This window comes from Vombatus ursinus, unplaced genomic scaffold, assembly GCF_900497805.2.
Source record: "Vombatus ursinus unplaced genomic scaffold, bare-nosed wombat genome assembly UNPS02014959.1, whole genome shotgun sequence".
NCBI classification, from domain to species: Eukaryota; Metazoa; Chordata; class Mammalia; order Diprotodontia; family Vombatidae; genus Vombatus; species Vombatus ursinus.
In genome coordinates, this window is record NW_020954737.1 from 17,892,166 (window position 1) to 17,914,914 (window position 22,749).

The 22,749-nt window shown below is 38.4% G+C and overlaps 1 protein-coding gene and 1 pseudogene across 1 annotated transcript in view; both read left to right on the forward strand.

Moving 5' to 3' along the window:
* Positions 1-22,749, forward strand: part of CLSTN2 (calsyntenin 2) — a 539,158-nt gene that overhangs the window by 411,564 nt on the left and 104,845 nt on the right. Inside the window, exons 7-8 of the mRNA XM_027845178.1 lie at positions 1,951-2,199; positions 4,009-4,130. Coding sequence (XP_027700979.1) covers positions 1,951-2,199; positions 4,009-4,130 — 371 coding nt within the window. The remainder of the gene's footprint in view (positions 1-1,950; positions 2,200-4,008; positions 4,131-22,749) is intronic.
* Positions 8,864-9,361, forward strand: LOC114030353 (annotated as a pseudogene).

Here is a 22,749-nt window from a genome sequence, read left to right on the forward strand (position 1 = left end):
AGTAGTAGTAGTAGTAGTAGTAGTAGTAGTAGTAGTAGTAGTAGTAGCAGTAGTAGTAGTAGTAGTAGTAGAAGGAGGAGGAGGAGGAGGAAGAAGAAGAAGAGGAGGGGTGATGGTAGTAGTAGCAGCATTTATATAGTACTTTAAGGTTTGCAAAATGTTTTACAAATGGTATCTTATTTTATCCTTATAAAAACCTTGAGAGGTAGATGTTATTATTATCATCTGTATTTTATGAATGAGTAAACAGAGGCAAGCAGAGGTTAAGTGACTTGCCCAGAATCACATACCTAGAAAGTGTCTGAGGCTGGTTTTGAACTCAGGTCTTCCTGACTCCAAATCTGGTGCTCTATCTAGTGCTGCACCTAATTGTCACCCTAAGTCTGCTATGTGTGTTGGTTTGGGTGTATGTCAATCAATCTATTAAAAGTGTTGCGTATTAAAAGTACTATGCTAGGCACTGAAGATACAAAAATAAAAACAGAACAAAACCAGCAATAGATAAGGAGCTCATCTATTTTGTCCAGCAATAATTAATGTTCCTCTTCTCCTTCAGGTAATCAATCAATCAATCAATAATCAGTCAATAAGTTTAGTAAGCCTCTACTATATGTCAGGTACTGTGCTAAGGCACCCAAACACTTCCTTATTTCAAAGCTCAGCTCAAGTATTGAATCGGCAATGCTTATGCTAGCTCACTTTGATGTCCTCCTTTCCTGTGTCCTACTCCTATATTACCCAATAAAGCCCCTAATTATATACAGAGTACTGACCTGGAAGCCAAGAGGACTTGAGTTCAAATTCTGTTTCAGACATTTACTAACTATGTGACCCTGGGTGGATTATTAAACTTCATCAACCTCAGAAGAGGATAATAATAGCATATACATTACTGAGATGGTATGAGGATCAAATGATATAATATATGTAAAGTACTCTTTAAAATACTATATTAAACATTAAACATTAACATTAAAATGCTATATGACATTTACTATTTTCCCTTCCACATCATGGAGGTTAGGGTATAGAGCCCCCACAATCTGGAAAATCCGCATAAAATCTTTTGGTCCTTCCTTCACACCAGAGAAGAAGTCTGAATTATTATTGCATTTAAGGATAAAATATGTTGATATTATACAATACTATACATGTATTTTATGCATTTCTGAGTTTCTCAACTTTTTTTGTGTTGTCTGCTGGCCTTTGTATGTCATCTATGGCTTTCCCAAAACTCCCCAAAAATTCCCATTTAATTTCTTATGCTGACCCGTGATGTAGTATAAAGTTGTGATGTGGAAGGGATAACTAACCACAGTATTAAACATTAAAATGCTATGTATTCATTATTGTTATTACTATCTTATGCCATTTATTTTTTGCATACCTATTAGTCTTTTCTCCCAACTAGACTGTAAGTACCTTGAGGACAGCAGACTTGTTTTACACTTTAAAGCTTCTTACAGAGGACCAGACAGACATATACAAGGTGTTCTAAAGCAGTGATGTCAAGCTCAAAGAGAAATGGGGGGAAAGGGGTAGGGTAGGGGGGTTAGCATGAGGATCCCTAAAGGCTGCATATTGACTTAAAAAAACACATATTAACATTAATTTTGTTTTATTGTATTTTTTAATTTTGTTAAGTATTTCCCAAATATGTTTTAATCCAGTTAGGCCTCACACACACTTTTAAGTGTTGCAGTCCATGTGTTTGGCACCTCTGTTCTAAGGGGTAAAAGAGTGTTTAAGTCTTTAAGTCAAATAACCCTTTGTTTATTACCTTCTAGCCCTTCTTAAAGTATAATTGATCTCCTTTAGTATTAAGGAGACAGAGAAGGGGGGGGGGGGGACAGGGCTGTTATTTGAGTAATTCTGGCCCTATGATCAAAGACACCAGAGCGGATCTCTCGGGTATAACCCTTGGCTTTCTTGATTTTGTACCCCCTGCAGGAGCTTCTTCAGGAGCCATAGACCTCTTGCCTTCTCCCAGTGCAGCCACCAACTGGACAGTTGGACTTCTGGTGGACAATAATGACATGATCTTCAAATTCGATGGCAAGCAGGGTGCAAAAATTCCAGATGGGATTGTCCCCAAGAATTTAACAGACCAGTTCACAATCACCATGTGGATGAAACATGGCCCAAGCCCTGGAGTGAGAGCAGAAAAAGAAACCATTCTCTGCAATTCAGATAAAACTGGTGAGTCTCTGTCATTTTTCTTGACTTCCCTCAAGAGTTTTGCTCTGTAAGTTCTAAGGTGGGCATGAATGATCCCCAGCTTAAGTGATTATTGGAAGGGAGAGCGGAAACAACACAGAGAGAAAGATGACAGTGATATGCTTACATGTCTATCTTCACTCTGCTTGGTTCTCATGCCCACAGGTGCAGTACAAAGAAGATGCCCACTGACCCATAAAGAGTTTGAACCCATTATCTCAGTCTCATCAGCACCAAGTTCTTATCATCTGAAATAATAAAGTAATAACACATGAGCTAGCACCATACAACATGAAAGCTATAGGACATAGGTTCTAGCTATACAATGCAAAGTCCTATAGGATGCTATTTAAAGTTGTTATCCTACATTTATTTTTGCAAAGTGTTTTCCCATGTATCATTTAATTTGATATCTCAGGACCCCTCCTACTTCCCCCCCCCACACACACATACCCTGTGAGGTCAGTAGAGCAGTTACTATCATTCCCATTTTGCAGATGGGGTCATCGAAACAAAAATAAAAAAAAGATCCATGACCTGCTCAAAATCATATAGTTAATTACTGACAGAGCCAGAACTCTGAAGTTCCAATCTCTTTTCACTAGACCACATTACCTATATTTGTTCAGTGTAGACAATGGAAAAAGATAATTGAACCAATTAAGAGATGGTAAGGAACAATTTTCTGGATTTCTGGATATCTGGATCAGATATCACTGATCTAGAGATTAAGGCATTCTGACTCAGTCATCAGGTACCTTTCATTGTGCTAGGAACTATTGGCCATAAAAAAAAGTTAAGTCAAGGTCTCTCCTTTTAAACAGCTTATGATTTTATTCGCTAGATAAAATGAGCTTAGCATGAGACAATTAGAAAATAAGGACTAACTTTAAATGCAGTAGGAGTTCAGCAAAAGAAGGGACCAGAGTGACTTAAAGCAGTTAGATAGAGTATTGGAAAATACAAGTGAAGGATGGGAATGATGAATAGGATTTTGATAGTGGTTGTGAGGGAGAAGGGGATAGGGAGGGCATTCCTAACAGAAGAATGGCAAAAAAAAAAAAAAAAAAAAAAAAGGCTTAAAAGATAAGAATAAAAAAATGAGTAAGGCCCATGCAATGATAGTAAGTAAACTGGAAGCCAAGATTAGGTATAAGAGATCAGTAGGAAGGTAAGATGGAGCCAGGTTATAGCAAGTCCTGAATGATAGGCAGAATTTTATTAATTAAGAGGACCCCGATGAATAGTGAGGCTGACAGTATGGGATTCAGGATTCCCACTCCAGGGAAGTGCAAATGGTGGAATCTTTCAAGTATAACCAATTTGGCTAAATTAGTGTGGACAGAGCCATAGCAAACAATGATAAGCCATGTAGGTTTCACACTGTTGTCTTTTAAAATATCTACATTGGAATTCAAAGAGGGTTGGTCAAGTGATACATGCAAATAATTGACAGAAGAATTATTAAAGAAGATAGTTCACTCAGCTCTTGTTAGGAAGCTGAAGAAGAAAACTGATCCCTAAATCAGTAATTTCCCCAGATTTAGAAACACCCAGAGTTATGTTAGAAAGTGTGTTATGTAAACTATATCCAACATAGTAAAAGATCACATGAGCCTTGAATGTCCTGAAATGTACATTAGAGATAATATAGGGCAGAAAAATGTAAAATCTGTTTCTTTAATTAGTTGAACTGTGTTCAGCAATCCAATGAAAAGCTTCTTCTTTGATGGACCTAAAGATACTAGCTTCTGTATTTCCTTCCTATTTTTTTTTTATTTTTTCCCCCAGAAATGAACCGACATCACTATGCCCTCTATGTGCATAACTGCCGCCTTGTCTTCCTTTTGCGGAAGGACTTTGACCAAGCAGATACGTTCCGACCAGCAGAATTCCACTGGAAGCTGGATCAGGTATTTACTACCCTCCACTTTGTTGATCTCCTGACTCTGCTAGAGTTCCAAGATTGCTCTAGTTTGCACCAGTGACCATTAACAGCAGGATCCCAGGTTTCCAGCCTTTCTCTTAGGTTTTAAAAAAAGGTTTTAAAATGTCAGGTCTGTCTTGCAGCAGCAAAAATTATTGTTGGGGATAGAAAATAGCAACTTAAAGTACATAGTCTGTAAAAGTCACATTGTTAAAACTAGACAAGGTGTAGAATTTCTTAGGCTCACGTGTTGGTAGCCCCAAGGAGCAGAGAACATTTTGGTGTCAATGGTTTAACTGCATTAGTTTAATTTTTTTTCAATTAACAAAAATCTAACTTTTGTCCCTCCCATCTCCTATCGCCCCATTGAAAAAGAAAAACCAAACCATTGTAACAAAAATGCAGTCAAATAAAACAAATCCCTGTATTAGCAAAAAAATATATGTCTCAATCTGTACCCTGAGTATCATCTGTCGGTCAGGAAGTGGACAGCATTCTTCATCATAAGTACTCTAGAATGGTAGTCATTACATTGATCACAATTGGGAAGTCTTTCAGAATTGTTTGTCTTTACAATCGTGTTGTAATTGTATTGTTTTCCTGATTCTGCTCACTTCTTTCAGCATTAGTTTATACAAATCTTCCTAGGTTTCTTTGGATCTCTACCTTTCATAATTTCTTACGGTACAATAGTATCCCATCATATCATATACTATAATTTATTGAGCCATTCTCTAATTGTTTGGCAGCCCCCTTGGTTTCTAGTTCTTTGCAACCACAAAAATTGCCGCTATAAATGTTTTTTACACATGGGTACTTTCTTCGATCTCTTTGGGGCATAGACCTAGTAGTAGAGTCGCTGGGTCAGAATACATACACAATTTAATAACTTTGGGGGCATAGTTATAAATTGCTTTTTAGAGAAGCTGGACTAATTTCAACTGTATTATGAATTGTTAAAATAGATATTGTTATGGGGTTTCCCCAGCTCAACCCATCTTGGTAACATCAAGGTTCATTAATACCTCCTAGCTGTATTACCAGCCTCTCTGCTCTTTAAAATATCATGGTTGATATCAAACACGTAACCAGATGAACAGAGAAAGAGCCATGGAAGAACTTTTCTACCTAGTTCACTAGTAGAGGAATGGTCCCCAAATGAGTCACACGATTGAGGGGCAACTTTCTAATGTTGAATGGGATAGGACCCTCTTGATTCAGTGCTACAGACTCAAAGAGTCACATAGACTGACTTGAAGAGATGGCTTTAGGATCAGAATCTCCACATTCTAAACCTGCAGAAGTAGCCATAGGAAGCATTGCCATGCTTGGGGATGGGGCTGGGACTAAGGTACAACCCCAGGTTCGAGCAGGAGGACTGGTACCTGGAAGCACATGACCTAGTTTGACTAGAAATAGCAGGTATGGTTTGAGCCATTCCTGGAGTGTTTGCACTTGACCTGTACTTCCTCTCTTCTCTTCTCAGTGAGCCATAAGTCAGAAGCAGCCTGCACTGACTCTCTAGTCTAGGTCTCCCCTTTTCCAAGGGTGATTCATTAAGCGATTCTAAGAGCAACCCCCCTAACCTCTCTGGTCAGAGTCAGATAAAAGGGTTCTCTTCTGGTGAGCAGGGACCTATTTCTTACTCTCTCTTTCCTTTCTCTCCTCTTTCCATTCTTCCCTCATTCCCTTCTCTCCCAGTGCTAAGAGCTGGGAAGTCCTTGTGCTTTTGAGTTCTGGCAGGCCCTATTGGACTCAGGATAAATATTAATAAATTATATGTCTTCCCTTCATATGTATAATGGCTATCATATTTCCTGCCTTCTCAATGGATGGGGGAGTAGCTGGAAGAAGAAAGAGAATTCAAACTGAGTTCAACTGAAAACAAAATTTTTAAATTGAAATAATAACATTTTTAAAAATAATTATATGTTTTCCACAATTAGCATTACTGCTAAAGATTCTATTTTCATTTTATAGATATCATTTTTGATAGACTGGCCTGTACATTCCTGAGATAGGAATTCTCCTAGAGTTTATATGCACGTGATCCTCAATCAATACCTCTATCTCTAGAGCAATATAGGGTCATATTTCATAAAGCAAAGCCACGTGAGGGTGCTGTGACCAGGGCTTAAGAGATCCCAAGAATCCTATGACCCCAAAAGATTTGGGGGTACAGCAGACACTATACTGAGAGGACTTTGGGCATTCCCTTCTCTTCTAGCTGGTTACATAAGCTTATCTTCGATCCAAATGATAGTATACAGTGTGAGTACATTTTTACATCCCAGTCATCATTTCTTTCTTTCGAGCTTTGCTGTCATTCCTCATATGATGGTACAGTGTTAGTTTTGGTGACAGGAGGCTCAGAGCAATAACTTCAGGTCTTTGATGAAAACATTAACATGGAGGAGAAGGAGTGCTGAGTGTTCTTCTCGAAAAAGGAAAATCTGTGACTCATTCCTGTTTCCTGATTTTTTATCACAAGGACCATTGCATTAGAGTTTTCAAAGAGAACTGAAGTGGCTTGCTGGAATCAGAAGCTTTGAAATGTATGTTTCTCACTGCTTTCCACTCTCTGGGTTGTAGCTGTATATCACCCTGCTCCCCAGGTGACTGAGTTACTGGTGGAAACATCTGACTTGAAGCTATTATCACAGTTGTGATTGATTTTTAATGGGGGGGGAGAGGGAGGAAATAGGACTATTCTTTTCTGCAGCCTTGAATATCAAAAAGGCATCTTAAGAATTCCAGCAAACAAAGGGAGGTACAGAGTGGCACAGAGGATAGAGAATTGGGCCTGAAGTCAGGAAGACCTGAGTTCAAATATAGCTTCAGACCCTTAGTTGTGCGACCCTGGGCAAGTCACTTAACATCTGGTTGCTTCCGTTTCCTCACTTGTAAAATGTAGATAATAATAGCACATACTTCATCGGGTTGTCATGACGAACAAATAAGATATTGTTTGTAAAGTGTTTAGCATAGTGCCTATAATAGTAGGCTCTTAATAAACGCTTGTTTCTTTCCTTCCAAAGAGAACATGATTGTGAAAAATCCCCCATTTAAATACAGACGCTCTAAAGTTTGCAACATTGTTTCAGATCCCTCATACACGAATTTACCCAAATCTCATCGCTGTCGCCCAATGACAGTCCTTTGAAATTAGGAAGTCAGTGAAGTAGTTTTTAGGAATTCCCCTAACTTCCTTTTACTATTGCTTTCCCCTTTAGGGCCTCCCCTACTGCCTCCCACCTCCCTCCAGTCTCCTATATCTTCATGCTGCCCTGTGAATGACCAAAGCATCTTCACTGTGTCACCCTCTCTCCTAAGGTCTGCCCTCCCTCTATTTCCTCCCTTCTACCTCTAGTGCCTTATGTTCCAAAATTAGTTCCTTCACATCAAAGTCCTCATTTCCTCTGAACCGGGCTTTAGCTAAAGGTTAAGAGAAAATCATACCAGCAAAATGTAAATGACAGCAAGGCTCCTTACTATTTCTAGTAGCATTTGCATTTTAAAAGAAGAGCTACTCCCTTAACCCCAGTACCTCTTTAATTAATGGAGAAACTTCAGTAAAGAATTGCATAGCCTAGGGAAGATCCGAGGGTCTGGCCTTCATCTACAGGTGTTATTGTTTAGTCAAGTCCAACTCTTACTTTATTACCTCATTTGTGGTTTTCTTGGCAAAGATACTGGAGTAGTTTGCAATTTCCTTCTCCAGTTCATTTTACAGATGAGGAAACTGAGGCAAACAGGGTTAAGTGACTTGCCCAGGGTCACACAATTATTTACTGAGGACAGATTTGAACTCAAGTCTTCCTGACTATGCCACATACCTGCCCTTTATCTACAGGTAGCATTGACCATTTTGTGGCTCTGTGACTCTATGGAAGGTTCTATTTACATTGATCCTGTCTTAACTGTAGGTGACCATGGGCTATGATGCCCATTCTCTGGGCAGTTAAAATAGAATTGCAATAGAATATGAGGTGTTTGAGGGCAATCTTTGTATCCCTAAATCCTAGCATAGCACCTTGCACATGACAGGTACTTGATAAATATTTGTCAAATTATCTTTAAATGTTTAATTATTGTTCACCTGTTTCCATAGCAACCCAATCCCTCCTCCTAAAAGTGCTCTATGAAATAGAATATATTGTGTGTTGGAGAGGTGGTGATGGGAGAGTGAGGAGAAAGGTAGGACTTGGAGGGTGATCTTCCCAACTTCAAGGTCAAATCTCTATTATATTATACTGTTACTTAACTTCAGTATGCCCCCAGGCAATGTTCTAAGCCTGTAAGTTTTAGAACAGTTACTCTCTGTAATAACCATAGTAGATCTGGTCACCAATGACAAAGTGCTAGCTTCTGGATTGTCCAAGAACTATACCATATAGACTTTTAGAACTCTTATGTACAAGACAAAAGGGCAAGGTTTCCAACATGCCAATGCCTAAGCCTCTCCAAATCATTAGAAAGCTTTTAAAACTGTGAATAGGGACAAATGTGCCAAAAAGCACCTCAGTTGACTTGCTGGGTTCAGCAAATGTTTAACTGAGGGGAGAATGGAATCCAAGAATTGATCAAATGACCCCTATTCAGTTGAGTTTCCCCCAGCCAACTTGATGAAATTAAGAATTTAAGGGAGAGAAAACAAAGACAGTAAGATATTAATGTCTTTTTTCCACCGGCTCCGCCATATTCCAGTGAGTTGCCAAAATGAGGAATACAAAAGGAAAAAGGAGAGGCACATGATACATGTTCTCTAGGCCCTTTCGAAAATGTGGTGTTGTCCCTCTGGCTACATATATGCCAATATACAAGAAAGGTGATATTGTAGATATCAAGGTTATGGGCACGGTTCAGCAAGGAATGCCCCACAAATGTTACCCTGGCAAGACTGGACAGATTTATAATGTTACTCCACATGCTGTAGGCATTGTTGTAAACAAACAAGTTAAGGGCAAGATTCTAGCCAAGAGAATTAATGTGCATATTGAGCATATTAAGCATTCCAAGAGCAGAGATAGCTTCCTGAAGTGGGTAAAGGAAAATGATCAGAAGAAGAAGGAAGCCAAAGAAAAAGGCACTTGGGTTCAACTGAAGCGCCAGCCTGCTCCACCCAGAGAAGCACACTTTGTCAGAACCAATGGCAAAGAACCTGAGTTGTTGGAACTGATCCCCTACGAATTCATGGCCATAAATGAATGTAAATGAATTTAATGACTGTAAAATAAAAACAACAAAAAATTCTTGGGTTAAAAAACAAAACAAAAACAAAAACAAAAGATCTTAATATCTTAAGGGAAGTTTAATGGAAGGTTTAGACTTCTTTGTTCCACTAGGAGATATGAAGAAGCTCCTCCATTATTGGAAGAATCTGATGAAATAATAGTGTCTAGCCATTGATTGGTTAAAGGATTATCCATACCCTTGGTTGACCTTAAAAAGCTGTCCAGCATTGTAGATAGAGATACCCTCTAAGGAGTCAAGAGGGGAGTCAACCTTGGATGTCAAGAAAAAAAGATGGCAGAGCATAAACAATAGTAAAAAGAACCAATCCTCCCCCCTCTACCCTATCCTGCCACATACAACCCCAGCCATAGATACACCAGACTCTGGATAAAGTAAAAAAGTAAGCAAAGGGAAATTCTCTCTCAAGAGGTGGGATTTTCTTGCATAGCTATCTATAGATGTCTATGAAATAAATAAAGTGAATTAAAACTTAATTGATAGTGATATTTTTCTGAGATTCTTATTATACTGCTTAAGGCAGCTAGAAATGCCCTGGGATATTTCCAATTGATGAGAATGATTGATATAACCATATGAAGTCATTGAGTTTGGAATTAAAATTAGGTAAGGGAAGAAAGCCAATTTCTGAGGGGAAATTCACAAGGAACATCCAACCTTTACATCGATTCATGTTTTTGAATTGTGCACAAAGATGATCTGAGTGTTTGCAGATGAAACCTCTCCGATGATCTTTACTGTCCTATTCAAAATAATCATGTTTAATGATGTTTTTTATTTTGTATTACTATCACTTCCCTTGTCTGTTTTACATATGTATGTATATGTGTATATATCTATATCTCTGTGTGTGTGTGTGTGTGTGTGTGTGTGTGTATACACTTATTTGCATATTTTGAAATCAGGAGTTGTTGATGAGGCAAAACAAGTTTTATTTTCATCATGAAACTATCATGTTGGATCTGTTTTCTCCATGATAGACAAAACTTAATTTCAAAACAAAAATTTCCTCAAAAGCAACCAGAACATCAGATCTGATCCCACAATACTTTGTTCCTTTTTTGTACCCATCATGTTCCATTTTGTGTCAGTATTGTTTTTTTTAACCTGTCTTTCCTCTCCTGTTAAGTTATAGGCTCCTTGGGGTCAGGGACTATGTTTCATTTTGATTTGTATTTCCTTTGATATTTAGCACAATGCTTTATACATAGTAAATCTTTGTTTAATTAAATTGACTCCAGATCAATTTGTTTGGATTTGTTTCTGAGAAGAACACTGAGGGATAGGTAATGGGAAGTCATGGTTATGGTTTCCTGTAATATTACTCTACAGCAGTGAAGGATATTGGCCAAACCATGTCCCTGTCATGGTAGAGACCATTGGACTTCTCTAACCCAGCAAACCTGTACCTGTGGATTCCTAAGGTAGAGAACTATTTTTCCCTCCACTTTTCCCATGTAATCAGAACTGTATCAGTAGTTTCTCAAGATAATATAGATTTAAATTCATGAATAATATAACACTAGAAGAGTATTTTTAGACTTCCTGACAGGTAGTAAACTCTCCATCACTGGAGGCTGTGGAGGAGAAACTATTAAGTAGTAAGGGAGATTCCTTTTCTTCAAATTGGACTCCATTTTGTCCTTTTCAGCAATCAGAGTCTCTGATTCTCTGATTTGGTGAATATCTGATATTTACTCAATCAAATGTTTTCTGTTTGTTCTGAACACTCAGAAGGGAAAAATGAGAGATGAAACTACCTTAAACACTACAGTAAAAATGTTGAGATAATATATTGATCTGATGATTCCTTTTATGAAGTCAGCTCTAAAACATGATCTCTTCTCATTCTCAGAAACTTACTAGAGATTTGTTCATTTTGATAATTTATAAATTAGTCCAACTATTACATTGTAAGTTTTAAAGTGAATTTTTACCAAGGTCGATAAAATGATGACCTGAGCAGATGACATACTATTTCTGATCTATCATGCATGAATTTGTCCAGAGACAGATGAGTAAACAATATGGATGGCTCTCAAGACACACACAATCCAGTAGAATCATTCAGTTGTTATTTAGCTGGACTAATGAACTACTTACTCACTTTAGTTGGAGAGACAGATAAAGTCTACATCTGCACATGATGAGTGAAACAGACAGCAACATAGCAGACCCAATCACACTAGACATCTTCCTCTTCTATATCTGGTACTCACATGCAATCAATCATGTATCTAAGATCAATATCAAGAGCCAAGAGCTAGAGGGTTGCCTTGGCTGGGCTTTTCTGCATGTAAGGTACATCCTGAGAGTGTAGAAATGACAGGCTTCTCAAGGGGCCCACAGAAAGCTTCTTACATGTCTGCCTTTCATGTTGCTCCCTCAGCTAATGGCAAAAGAAGGCAAACTGTCAGGTAACCCAAGCGTCTCTATCTCTGTCTCATTCATGGACAGGATTTACCTGCAGGCTTATGAAATCATTTTGCCTGGAATCATTGTTGTAGATTTGGGGCTGCTGATAGCCAATAGCCTCAGCCCTATGACCAGAACTGACCAGCCCTGCTTACTAGTACTGCTTGATAACTTGCTGACCTCCCCTACGCCCCCAATTACTGATCTTGTTTGTGGACCTCTTTGCTCCTCCCTCCCTTACTTGGTCTTCCTGGATTTGATGTCTCTGTTGCTTAGTCTGTGATGACTCCCTGAACCATTTTATTTTGCTAGACTTCCTGGGCCCCCCTTGGTAGTCAATCTTACCCTATTATCACCCCCCCCACCATGATATAAAACAAATGTCCAATTTTTATAAATGATTTAATGTTTTTATTCTCTTAGTTCTTTTCTATGCTGTTTCTACCACCATCTTTTATTTAATCAATCAACAAGCATTTATTAAGCACCTACTATTTGCTAGGAAATATGCTAAGTTTTATGGATACAAAAAGAGGCAAAAGACTGACCCTGCTTTCAATGAGCTTACAAGCTAATGGGGGTGAGCGTGGGGAGACAATCTGCAAACAAATGTATACAAAGCAAGCAATATACAGGATACAGAACAAATAATTAAAAGAGGGAAAGCACTGGAATTTAGAAGGGTTAGGGAAGACCTCTGTAGACAGTGGAATTTTAGTTGAGACTTAAAGGAAGCCAGGCAGGTAAGAGAGAAGGAGGGAGAGAGTTCCAGGCATAGGGGACAGAGAAAATAAATGCCCATTGCTGAGAGGAGTGTCTTATTTATAGGACATCCAGGAAGCCAATGTCACTCGATCAAAGAGTACATGTCATGGAGTAAAGTGTAAGAAGGCTGAAAAAATAGGAGGAGCCTAGGTTATAAAGGGCTTTGAGGGACAAAAGGCATTTTGTATTTGCTCCTGGAGGTATTAAGAAGCCACTGGAGTTTACTGAGTGGGGGGTGAGTGGAGTAGGGCGGGAGAGGGTGTGACATGATAAGACCTGTGTTTTAGGAAAACCACTCTAGAGGCTGAATGGAAAATGGATTGAAGTGGGGAAGCATACCCACCAGCAGTCAATTGTAGTAATCAAGATGTGAGGTGATGAGGGCCTGTATTAGAGTGTCAGAGGAGAGAAGAAGGTGTATGAGATTTTGCAAAGGTAAAATCAACAGATCTTGGTAACAGATTGAATATGGGGGTTGAGGGGTGGGGTGAGAGATGAGGGACTAGGACAATGATATTGTCCTCTATAGTAACAGAGGTGGAGAACCATTTGGGAGAAAGATAATGAATTCTATTTTGGACTTTTTGAGTTTAAGATGTCTACTGGGCATCCAGTTTGAGATATCTGAAAGGCAGTTGGAGGAGAGAGAGCAGGATAGAAAGGTAAATTTTTCAAATCATTGGCATAAAGATGGTAATTAATTCCCTGGGAGCTGATGAGGTCACCTAGTGAAGTAGTTTAGAGGGAGAAGAAAAGAGGAACCAGGACAGAACCCTGAGGGACACCTATGGTTAGAGGGCATGGTAGAAGATCCAGCAAAAAAAAAAAAAAGGCAAAGAAGGAGCAGTCAGATAAGTAGGAGGAAAACCAGAAGAGAGTAGTGTCCTGAAAACCCAGAAAGAACAGAGTATCAAGGAGGAAAGAGTGATTAATAGTGTCAAAGACTATAAAGAGGTCCAGGAGAATGAGGATTGAGGAAAAAACTACTGGATTTGGCAACTAAGAGATCATTAGTAACTTTGGAGAGAGCAGTTTTAGTGGAATGATAAGGTCAAGAAGCCAGATTGTAAAATGTTAAGAAGAAACTATGAGGAGGGAAAATGGAGGTACATATTGTAGATGATCTTTTCAAGGAGTTAGCTACAAAGGGCAGAAAAGATATAGGATGATAGTGGGGTTGGAAGGATCAAGTGAAGTTTCTTTTCAGGCTGGGGGAAAGATAGGCGTGTTTGTAGACAGCAGGAAATGAGCCAGTAGAGAGGGTTTCAGTAAAAGCTAGCAGATGGAAAAAGTAGGAGAGGAATAGATTTAAGATGAAGGGAAGTTTGTTGCTTATGGGACAAGCATTCCAGGGGGCACAACAGAAGGGCTAAGTGGAGTTGGGATGAAACTTTGAGGTGGGAGGGTTAAGGGAGATGGAAATGAGGAATTTGATGGCAGGGAGTGAGCGAGGGGGTTTGGATGATGATCTACACGAGTTCAGAGTCACTGAGATGTAAATGGTTTGACCAGGTGTGAAAATGTTTATCAGAGTGGAGGGTACCACTCCTCTATCCTCAAAGGACAGGTGCAGCAAGAGATCAAAGGCCTAAAGTCAAAAGGAGGGTCTCCACTTCCCAGTTAAGAGATTAAGTTGGCAGTAGGAAGCAGAAGATACTTTGAGCTCATACAGATAGAAGTGGTTTCTTTGGTTACAGATACCTGACCTGGGCCCAAGCAGCCTTACTTGTGGGACGCACTGCTTCCGGCAGGAGATGAAAGGTTCAGGGCACTAGCACTCCAGAGGTCTGAAGTCTTATCACCTGGAGTGACTGGCCATGAGGGGGCAGCAGGAAGCAGTAGACTCACTGTTTATATTTACTAAGATAGAACTCTATGCCTGCATATCCCACTAATGAGTAATGGAAAGTGTGCTTTACTTGGAGTCAGAAAGAATGACGTTCAGATCAAATAAGAATTATCTAGTCAAGTCAACAAGTCTTTGCAAAGTACTTACTATGTTCCAAGCGCAAAGTCACAGAAGGATTGCGCAATCTACCTTGATAGAGCTAATGATGAAAATGTTGCTAACGTGTATACAGCACTTTACAGTTTGCAAAACACTATATTATCTCATGGGACTCTCACAGCAACCCTGGAGGTAGGTGCTATTATTATCTTCATTTTATAGATGAGTAAACTGAAGCTCAGAGAGGTTAAGTGACTTGCCCAGTGTTATGCAGTTAGTAAGTGTTTGAGGCCAGATTTGAACTCATGTCTTCCTGATTCTAAGTCCAGCATTCTATTCACTACATCCACTACACCAGCTCTATGCTGATAAAAAAAAAAATAACAGCTTTAACCTATTTTGTTAAATAAAAGTTTAGAGAATGGAAATTATCAAGAAGCAAGTGGTACTTGGGGATTAGCAGTGAAATAATAAATTATTCTTCCCTTGTAATTTAATCCAGGAACATCCTAAGAGATTCATTTATAGCAGTATTTTGGCTATAAGTATTCACCATTTGATTTTCTTTTCTTTTTTTTAGACAGGAAATAAGAGAATAAATGATCAGCCACAATTATACCCTGAATCGTTCCTCTGGAGAGAGATCATATATTTTTACTTCTTTAAAAAACTCTCACTAGGAAGATGTTGGAGAGGGAGACATAAATGAAATAGGTTAGATAGCAGAGCAATTATATCTCATTGCCACTCCAATCGATTGTTCTATCAATGAATATTTATTGCATCTACTCTGTGCTAGCCCTGTGGTAGGGAGCATGGGGGACTACAAATATGTATATGATGCAACCTTTAAAAGACTTTCAGATCAAGGGAGATGAGACACATAAAAAGAGCAGTAATGGTTCAAACCAATATATTAAGTGTCAGGTACGTGACATGGCCTGTGACCAACACTATGTAGGTTCAGAGAAAAAAAAAAATACCATGGACTCAGATAATTAAGGAAGGCTTCACAGAGGTAGATATTATCAGTCCTAATCACTTAATGAAAGAAAGCTATCTCTAAGTCACTAGAAAAAATTTTAGTCAAACTTGTGATCTGCTCCTAAGAAAGTAAGGTCTATACAGGGCCACTATTCTTTAGTCAGAAGTCTGAAATTATCATAGTTGAGTGGCTTGATTGATGAAGGGAAAGGGTGCGAAAGAAATAAGTATTTAATATTTCCTGCTATGTTCCAGGCACTGTGGTAAGTGTTTACAACTGTTATCTCATTTCACCCTTATTGGATCAAATAGGATAATATGATGAGGTGGCTAGGTGACACAATGTAAAGAACACCCAGCCTGGAGTCAAACCTTAGTTCAAATCCTGCCTCAGTAGTAGTTATGTGACCTTGAGCAAATCACCTAAATTGTTTGTCTCAGTTTCCTCAATTGTAAAATGGGAATAACAACAGCACCCACTTAGCAATATTATTGTGGTGATCAAATCAAATGAGGTAATATTTGTAAATGTTCAGCCCAGTGCCTGGCACATAATAGGCGTTGTATAAATGTTTACTTCCTTCCCTTCCCCCAAATGATAAATGGCCAAATTACCCTGGTCAATCACACTTACCAAAATCACAAGACATATCCAAGTTATTTCTCTCATTAATATAATCTTATTAAATGTACTATCTGTCATCTGATAGATTTTGCAGCAGTTGCCCTTCAAACCATTCACTAAGAGGAATCATATAAAAGAACACTGAAGCTTACAGAACAGCAAAAGTCATCACATGTCATAGGGAGTTTATGTGATTTGGACTTACAGAGAAACCCTGGAAAGGGTGAAGCAAATAAAAAGAAGACTTGGGATTGGTCAAACAGAGCATGGAATGAAGGAGTGACTCACAGTAATCTCCTCCTTCTCTGAATAGTGTCTGGCACATAGTAGACATTTAATAAATGCTTATTGAGTGATTGATTGATGACTCAAACTGTTATTGCCTATAAAATCAGTACAAAAGAGTCCAGCACCTATTTAGATCTTCAGATATTAATTTTCCGTCTCTAGCTAAATCCTTGAGGATGGAGACTATGCCATATTCTTCTTCTGCATTAACCACATCACCAAGCTTTGTACTTGTTGCTTTGTTGATTAGTGTAGATGAGTATTCACTTTATAAAAAGAGCCTTCACTTCATAAAATGCCACAAGATTCTTTTAATTCTAAGCTGATAGACTTTTTACCTGGAAGGGACCTTAAAGATTACCTAGACTAGAAGTTCTTAGCCTTTTTCATTTCACGGACCCCTCCGGAAGTCTGGTGAAGCCCATGGACTTCTCAGAATAATGTTTTTGAATGCATATGCAAAATACATAGTATTTAAAAGGAAACTCCTTACATTATAATACAGTCATATATACATATATATTATATATATATGTATACACACATATACACATATACGTATATATACATACACATATACACACACCCACATACAAGTTTATAGACCCCAGGTTAAGCACTCCTGATCCAAACTAACCTCTTTATTTTATAGGTTAGGAAATTGAAACCAGCATCTCCTGACATTAAATTCAGTATGTTCCTCCATTATACCATGCTTCCTCTCAGCTGCCAGATCACTTAGTGCATTTAAAATAGGATTCTGTTTAAAGAAATTCTGTTTACATGTGACTTATCACAAACACATACATTTAGTCAAGCAAGAAGGGCCAACACTATATATGATTCTGAAAGTCAGAATCCTTCTCCTCGCACATTAGAAGGCATGAGCAGCCAGGCAGAATATCAACTGCCAGGCAGCTCTGGGAAATGACTCTTTTACAAGCCACTGCATCTTGGTAATTTGATTGTAATGATGGTATTATGATAGGATTTTTGCTTAAAAATCTACTAATGCACATTCCGGCAAACTTTCAGTTAGTCACATCCAAACCAAGGTAAAGACAGAATGGAGAGCCAAAACCAACAGAGAGACTGCTTATTAATTAGCTCTCTGATAATGGTTTTTATGCTAAATGGATATGATTAAATAATACCATGAATTCTAATGATTCCAAACATTGAATTAATAATGCTCTTTATGTGTCCTTGAGTGACACACACCTGCTGCCATTGCATTCCATCCTCTTACTTTTCAAAATGTACAGTTTCTTAGGTGAAAATACTAGCTGGGAAGCCAGCAGGCAATTCCTTTACCCAAAAGATGTGTCCCTGAAAAGTGGTTTATAAATCAAAGATTTGGAGATAAAAATTATCCTTAAAATGCACTAAAGAAACTCAGTTCCCTCATTTTTAAAATGTGGACATTAACATACACATAGGATCTATCTCGGGGTAATTGTGAGACACTTTCTACAACAGCTCTCCCATCCTACCTTCTGTCTAACTCTAATCTGCCCAGCTGGACTATAAACTCTTGGAGGTAGGGATTATATCTTTCTTAACTTTATTCCCAACCCCTAAATGCAATCTTCAATTTTCTAACTTGTGTGATGGGTCTTCTAGTGCAGAACTTCATCACCTCTTGTCTGAACTATTTTAAATAACCTCCTAGTGGGTATTGCTGCTTCTAGCCTCATCCTTCTCCAATCCCTCTTCCACATCACTGCCAAATTGATATTCCCAAAACAAAGCTCTGGGCGTGTGATTCTCCTACTCAAAAATCTTATAACCATAGATTTTTGAACTGGTAGTTACTTTAGAGATCATCTACTCCAACAAATAATCATATGTTATAGATGAGGAAAGTGAGGCTCAGAGAGCTGAAATGGCTAGACCAAAGTCACACAGCTAGTAATTAGTAGAACCTGAGATTCAAAGCCAGGTCTTCTGTCTCCAGATCTAGCCATTTTTGCAGCATGATACTTAATTCCCTGTTGCTTTTAGGATAAAATACAAAATCCTCAGCCTTGAATTTAATGCCTACCCAATATTGGTTCTACTCATCTTTCTAGTCATATTTCATATTTCTCCCTTTCCTACACTGTCCACTCCAGTCAAACTGGCTTGCTAGCTCTTCTCCATACATAGCACTTCATTCTCCCACCTCTGTGACTTCACATAAATTTTCTACCATGTCTGGAATAGACTCACTCCTCCCCTTCACCTTGTAGAATCCCTGGCTTTCAATAACAACAACAACTAACAACTATATAGTTCTTTAAGTTTTGCAAAGCACTTTACAAATAGTATCTATTTTTTTCCCCTTCATACTCACCCTTGGAGGTAGGTACTATTTTTATTCCATTCTTATAGATGAAGAGACTGAGGCAGACAAAGGTTAAATGACTTGTCCTGGATCACATAGCTAGTTATTGTCAGAGGCAGGATTTGAACCTGCTTGTTTTCAAGTTTATTTGAAGGCACAACTAAGGTGCCCTCTCCTACACAATGTCTTTCCAACCCAACCCACCTTTTCAGGCTCTCTCTATCCTGAAATTGTTTTCTGTAACTTTGCATATATGCCTATGCCTATGCATATATGCTATGTGACACCAGCAGAATGTAAGTTTCTTGAGGGCAGGGTCTTTTTAGTTTTTGTTTTTTTATTTTCAGTGCCTAACACAATGACCTGTACATAGTAGGAGCTTAATCAATGTTTGCTGAATTGGATTGAGATTCGGACCTTAATTGTACGCTAATGAAGAATTAATTTAGCTTCACCAAAGAGAGGACCGGACAGTGGCAAGATCTGACAATGCTTCTTTTTTCTTCAATTTTTGTTAAATTACTTCATGTGTCCTATTCAAACTTGCTGAATTCCTTTTATACTCTTATTTTTCACAAGCATCCATGACCATATACTTAGAGAGCCATTTTCTCCTCAGTCTCCATTGTGTTACCATTATTAACTAATTACATGATTTTCTTTCATTTTCTCTGTGTGGAGCCCATTTTAAAAACAAGTCTAACATGGCAGTGTCTTTAGAATTATCATTATCTTCATACCCTTTAAATGTTGCCAGCTCCTCTGGCCATGCCATTTATCTTACTAATTTTATAAGGCAGTAAGTATGGCGAGCAACCAGCCCCCAGTTACACAACTCCCAAATGTTTGTCATTTCAAATCCTTCTCCTCTTTTGTCAATGGAATGGCCTTCTTCCTAATCTCTCTTTCACCCTATCTTCTCCCTCTCCCTTTCACTGTGTATGCTCAGTAGCTCCTGCTATTCCTATAAAATCATTATTTGTATTTTTGTCTCTACAGCTGCCCTAAGGGGATTGAAGGAAATGAATTTTGTCGGTAGAAACAATCTAATACATATTTTAAATGACCATTGCTCATTTTACTGCTAAAAAACAGAAAGAAAATCATTTCAACATAATTAAAATTGCTTATTAAGTCAAATAACATTTTCAATAATGAACTAAAATGTCAGAGCCTTTTAATGATTGTGAGGCATATAGCAAGCACTAAGTACCTGAGCAATCTTTGCAATGTCCATAGTGGATTCAGTTTTAGTTATGAGTATAAATAGAATGTAAGCTCCATGAGGACAGGAATTGTTTCCTTTTTATAGCATCTAGCATAGTGCCTGGCATATAATAAGCACTTAACAAATTTTTGTTAAATTGAGTTGAACAAAAATTGTATGCATCTTGGCCAGCCTTTCTTTGGTTTTACATTTCCCATGGCTGCTTAGCACAGTACTCAACACATGAAAGGGGATTAATAAATATTTTTTAATTCAAATTCATTTGAATAAATGAATGGTACCTTGTTTGGAAAGGAATTTGTTTCACCTTTAATTAATCAATTAATCAATCAACAAACATTTATTAAGCACCTACTAAGTACCAGGAACCCGCTAGTGCTAAGTGCTGGAGAAACAAATCCAAAAAAAAAAAAAAAGAAAAAGAAAGACAATCCTTACCAAAAGGAGACTACTGTTTAGTGGGGGAAGACAAAACAAAAAATGAAGCTGAAAGGTGGAGGGAGGGGAATGCAAGAAGGTACTCGATGAAGGGAATAGGTGGAGAAGTCACTCAAAGAAGTCCCAAAGTAGGGCAGCCAAGTGTGAAATGAGATGTCTGAGCTGAGTTCTCTCCTTAAATGGAAGTTTGGAGTTCATGGCTCCAGCCTCCAATCAGAGAAGCTGAGAGTAGTTTTGAGATGGAGGGCCTGAGAGTAGTGATGAGATCTTACAGGCTGATGAGGTTATACCAATAATTTTCTCTGAAACATAGACTCACAGGTTTGGCTACCCAGTCTTCCCATTTTTTTAGACACCTCCAGTGATGGGGAACCCATGGCAGTATAATGGCAAAACACTAGATTTGGAGTCAGAAGAACTGAATTGTAATCTTTCCTCTTTCCCTCATTAACTGCATGACCTTGGACAAGTCACTTAACTTCACTAGGCATCAGTAGCTTCATCTCAAAAATGAGATAAAAATACTTGCAATACAAGGTTGTTGTGAGAATTTGTTATTGATGTTGTAGGACTCTTTTCATGATTTCATTTGGGGTTTTATTGGCAAAGATACTGGAGTGGTTTAGAATTTCCTTCTCTGGCTCATTTTACAGATGAGGAAACTGAGGCAGAAGGTTAAGTGATTTGCCCAGGGTCATACAGCTAGTAAGTATCTGAGGCCAAATTTGAACTCAGAAAGGTGAGGCTTCTTGATTTCATGCCTGGCACTCTATCCACTGTGTCACCTAGCTGCCCCACAATCTAGCTGTTCTGAGGATAGCATTTAAAAAAACTGTCAAGTTTGCTATCTAATTGTGGCCCTGTGAGATAGCCCATTCCACTTTTGAGCAGTTCTGTATCATTTGGACAATACAAATTGTCAGGACAGCCCCCCTCTTTCTCACGTTGGACAGAAAGGAAATTGGTGAACATGAAAAATAATATAAAAAGGAAATTCTAAGTCTAATACCCATTAAATTAGCCAAAAGCACTTACTGGAGCGAAAGCATTTCTTGGTGGTGGTTGTGTAAACAGCTTTTCTCCTTCAGACAGCCAGAAAGGCCCTCTGGGTGGTTGGCCGTACACAAATACAGCTGATATCCTAGGTTTTGATCTACACTGCTGGAGTCATAAGAGTCCTACTTTCAAAGCCCAGCTCTGATACATACTATGTGGCCTTGAATAAGTCACTTATCCTCCTTGAACCTCAGTTCCATCACATATAAAATGAGCATAATAAGACTTTAAGGGTCATTGTGAAGAAAGTATTTTTCTTACTCTAAACTGCTCTACAAATTTGAGTTGTTCTTATAATTATTAATTAGTCAAAAGTTATTTTATGTAAGTATTTCCTATATACAAGGAACACAGGAGCCCTCCCCTCTGGGAGGTTATATCTTCATTGGGGAGATGAAACTGACTCCCCGGAAACAATCTGAGAACAAGTAAGTGCCAATATGTGCGATGTTGATGGTTAAGTGGAATAAAAGAATCACAGAAGGCAGAGATCATTTAAACTAGGAGAAGGTAGATTTTCTCTCTATTATAACAGTGGTCCTCTTTCCCTTGGTCAGTAATTTCATCTGTATCATCTTCTTGCCAAGTGCAGATCATCTCTGTGGATTAGGATAAGTAGAACTGCTTCTCAGAAACCATTAAACCAGCTTAGAGAAAGGAAGTGTCTTCCATGAAAACAGTCCTCCTAGGGCTGCTGATGTGGGCCTGGCTTCAAAAGAGATGACTGGAGGCCCAGCAGGTGAAGTGTTTTGTTTGTTTGTTTTTTCCCATCTTCACTAGGTCCTCCCAATCTCCTCCAAGTCATCTATTTCCATACTTAATGTTATAATATGCAAATATTGTCACACTTACTGCTCATTACTTTAGCTAAAGGAAATGCCATTTAATTATGTCTTTAAATAATGAAACCTCCTTCATCACTTTGACAATCGATGCATATTTAGAGAGAGGTAAGACCTCATTATGAAAGCTACTGCATTGCTGCGTTGCTCAGGAAAAGGCAGCTTTACTGGAAAAATTGAAATTGCACATAAAAAATTGTACATTAAAAAAAAAAACTCATGTTTTGCTCCTCATCTCCAAATTTCAAGAAAGGCACACAATTAGTCAATGACATTTATGATAGTAACTTGTTATCATGGAGATGACCTATGGCTCTATCATATGGAAGAACTAAATACACTGCAAAGATTCCGCTGTTCTGATTGGTGGGAGGCTCCTATTTTCTTTCACAGAGGAAAAAAAGCATAAAAAGAGGGAAGAATTTACTTTTTCTAAA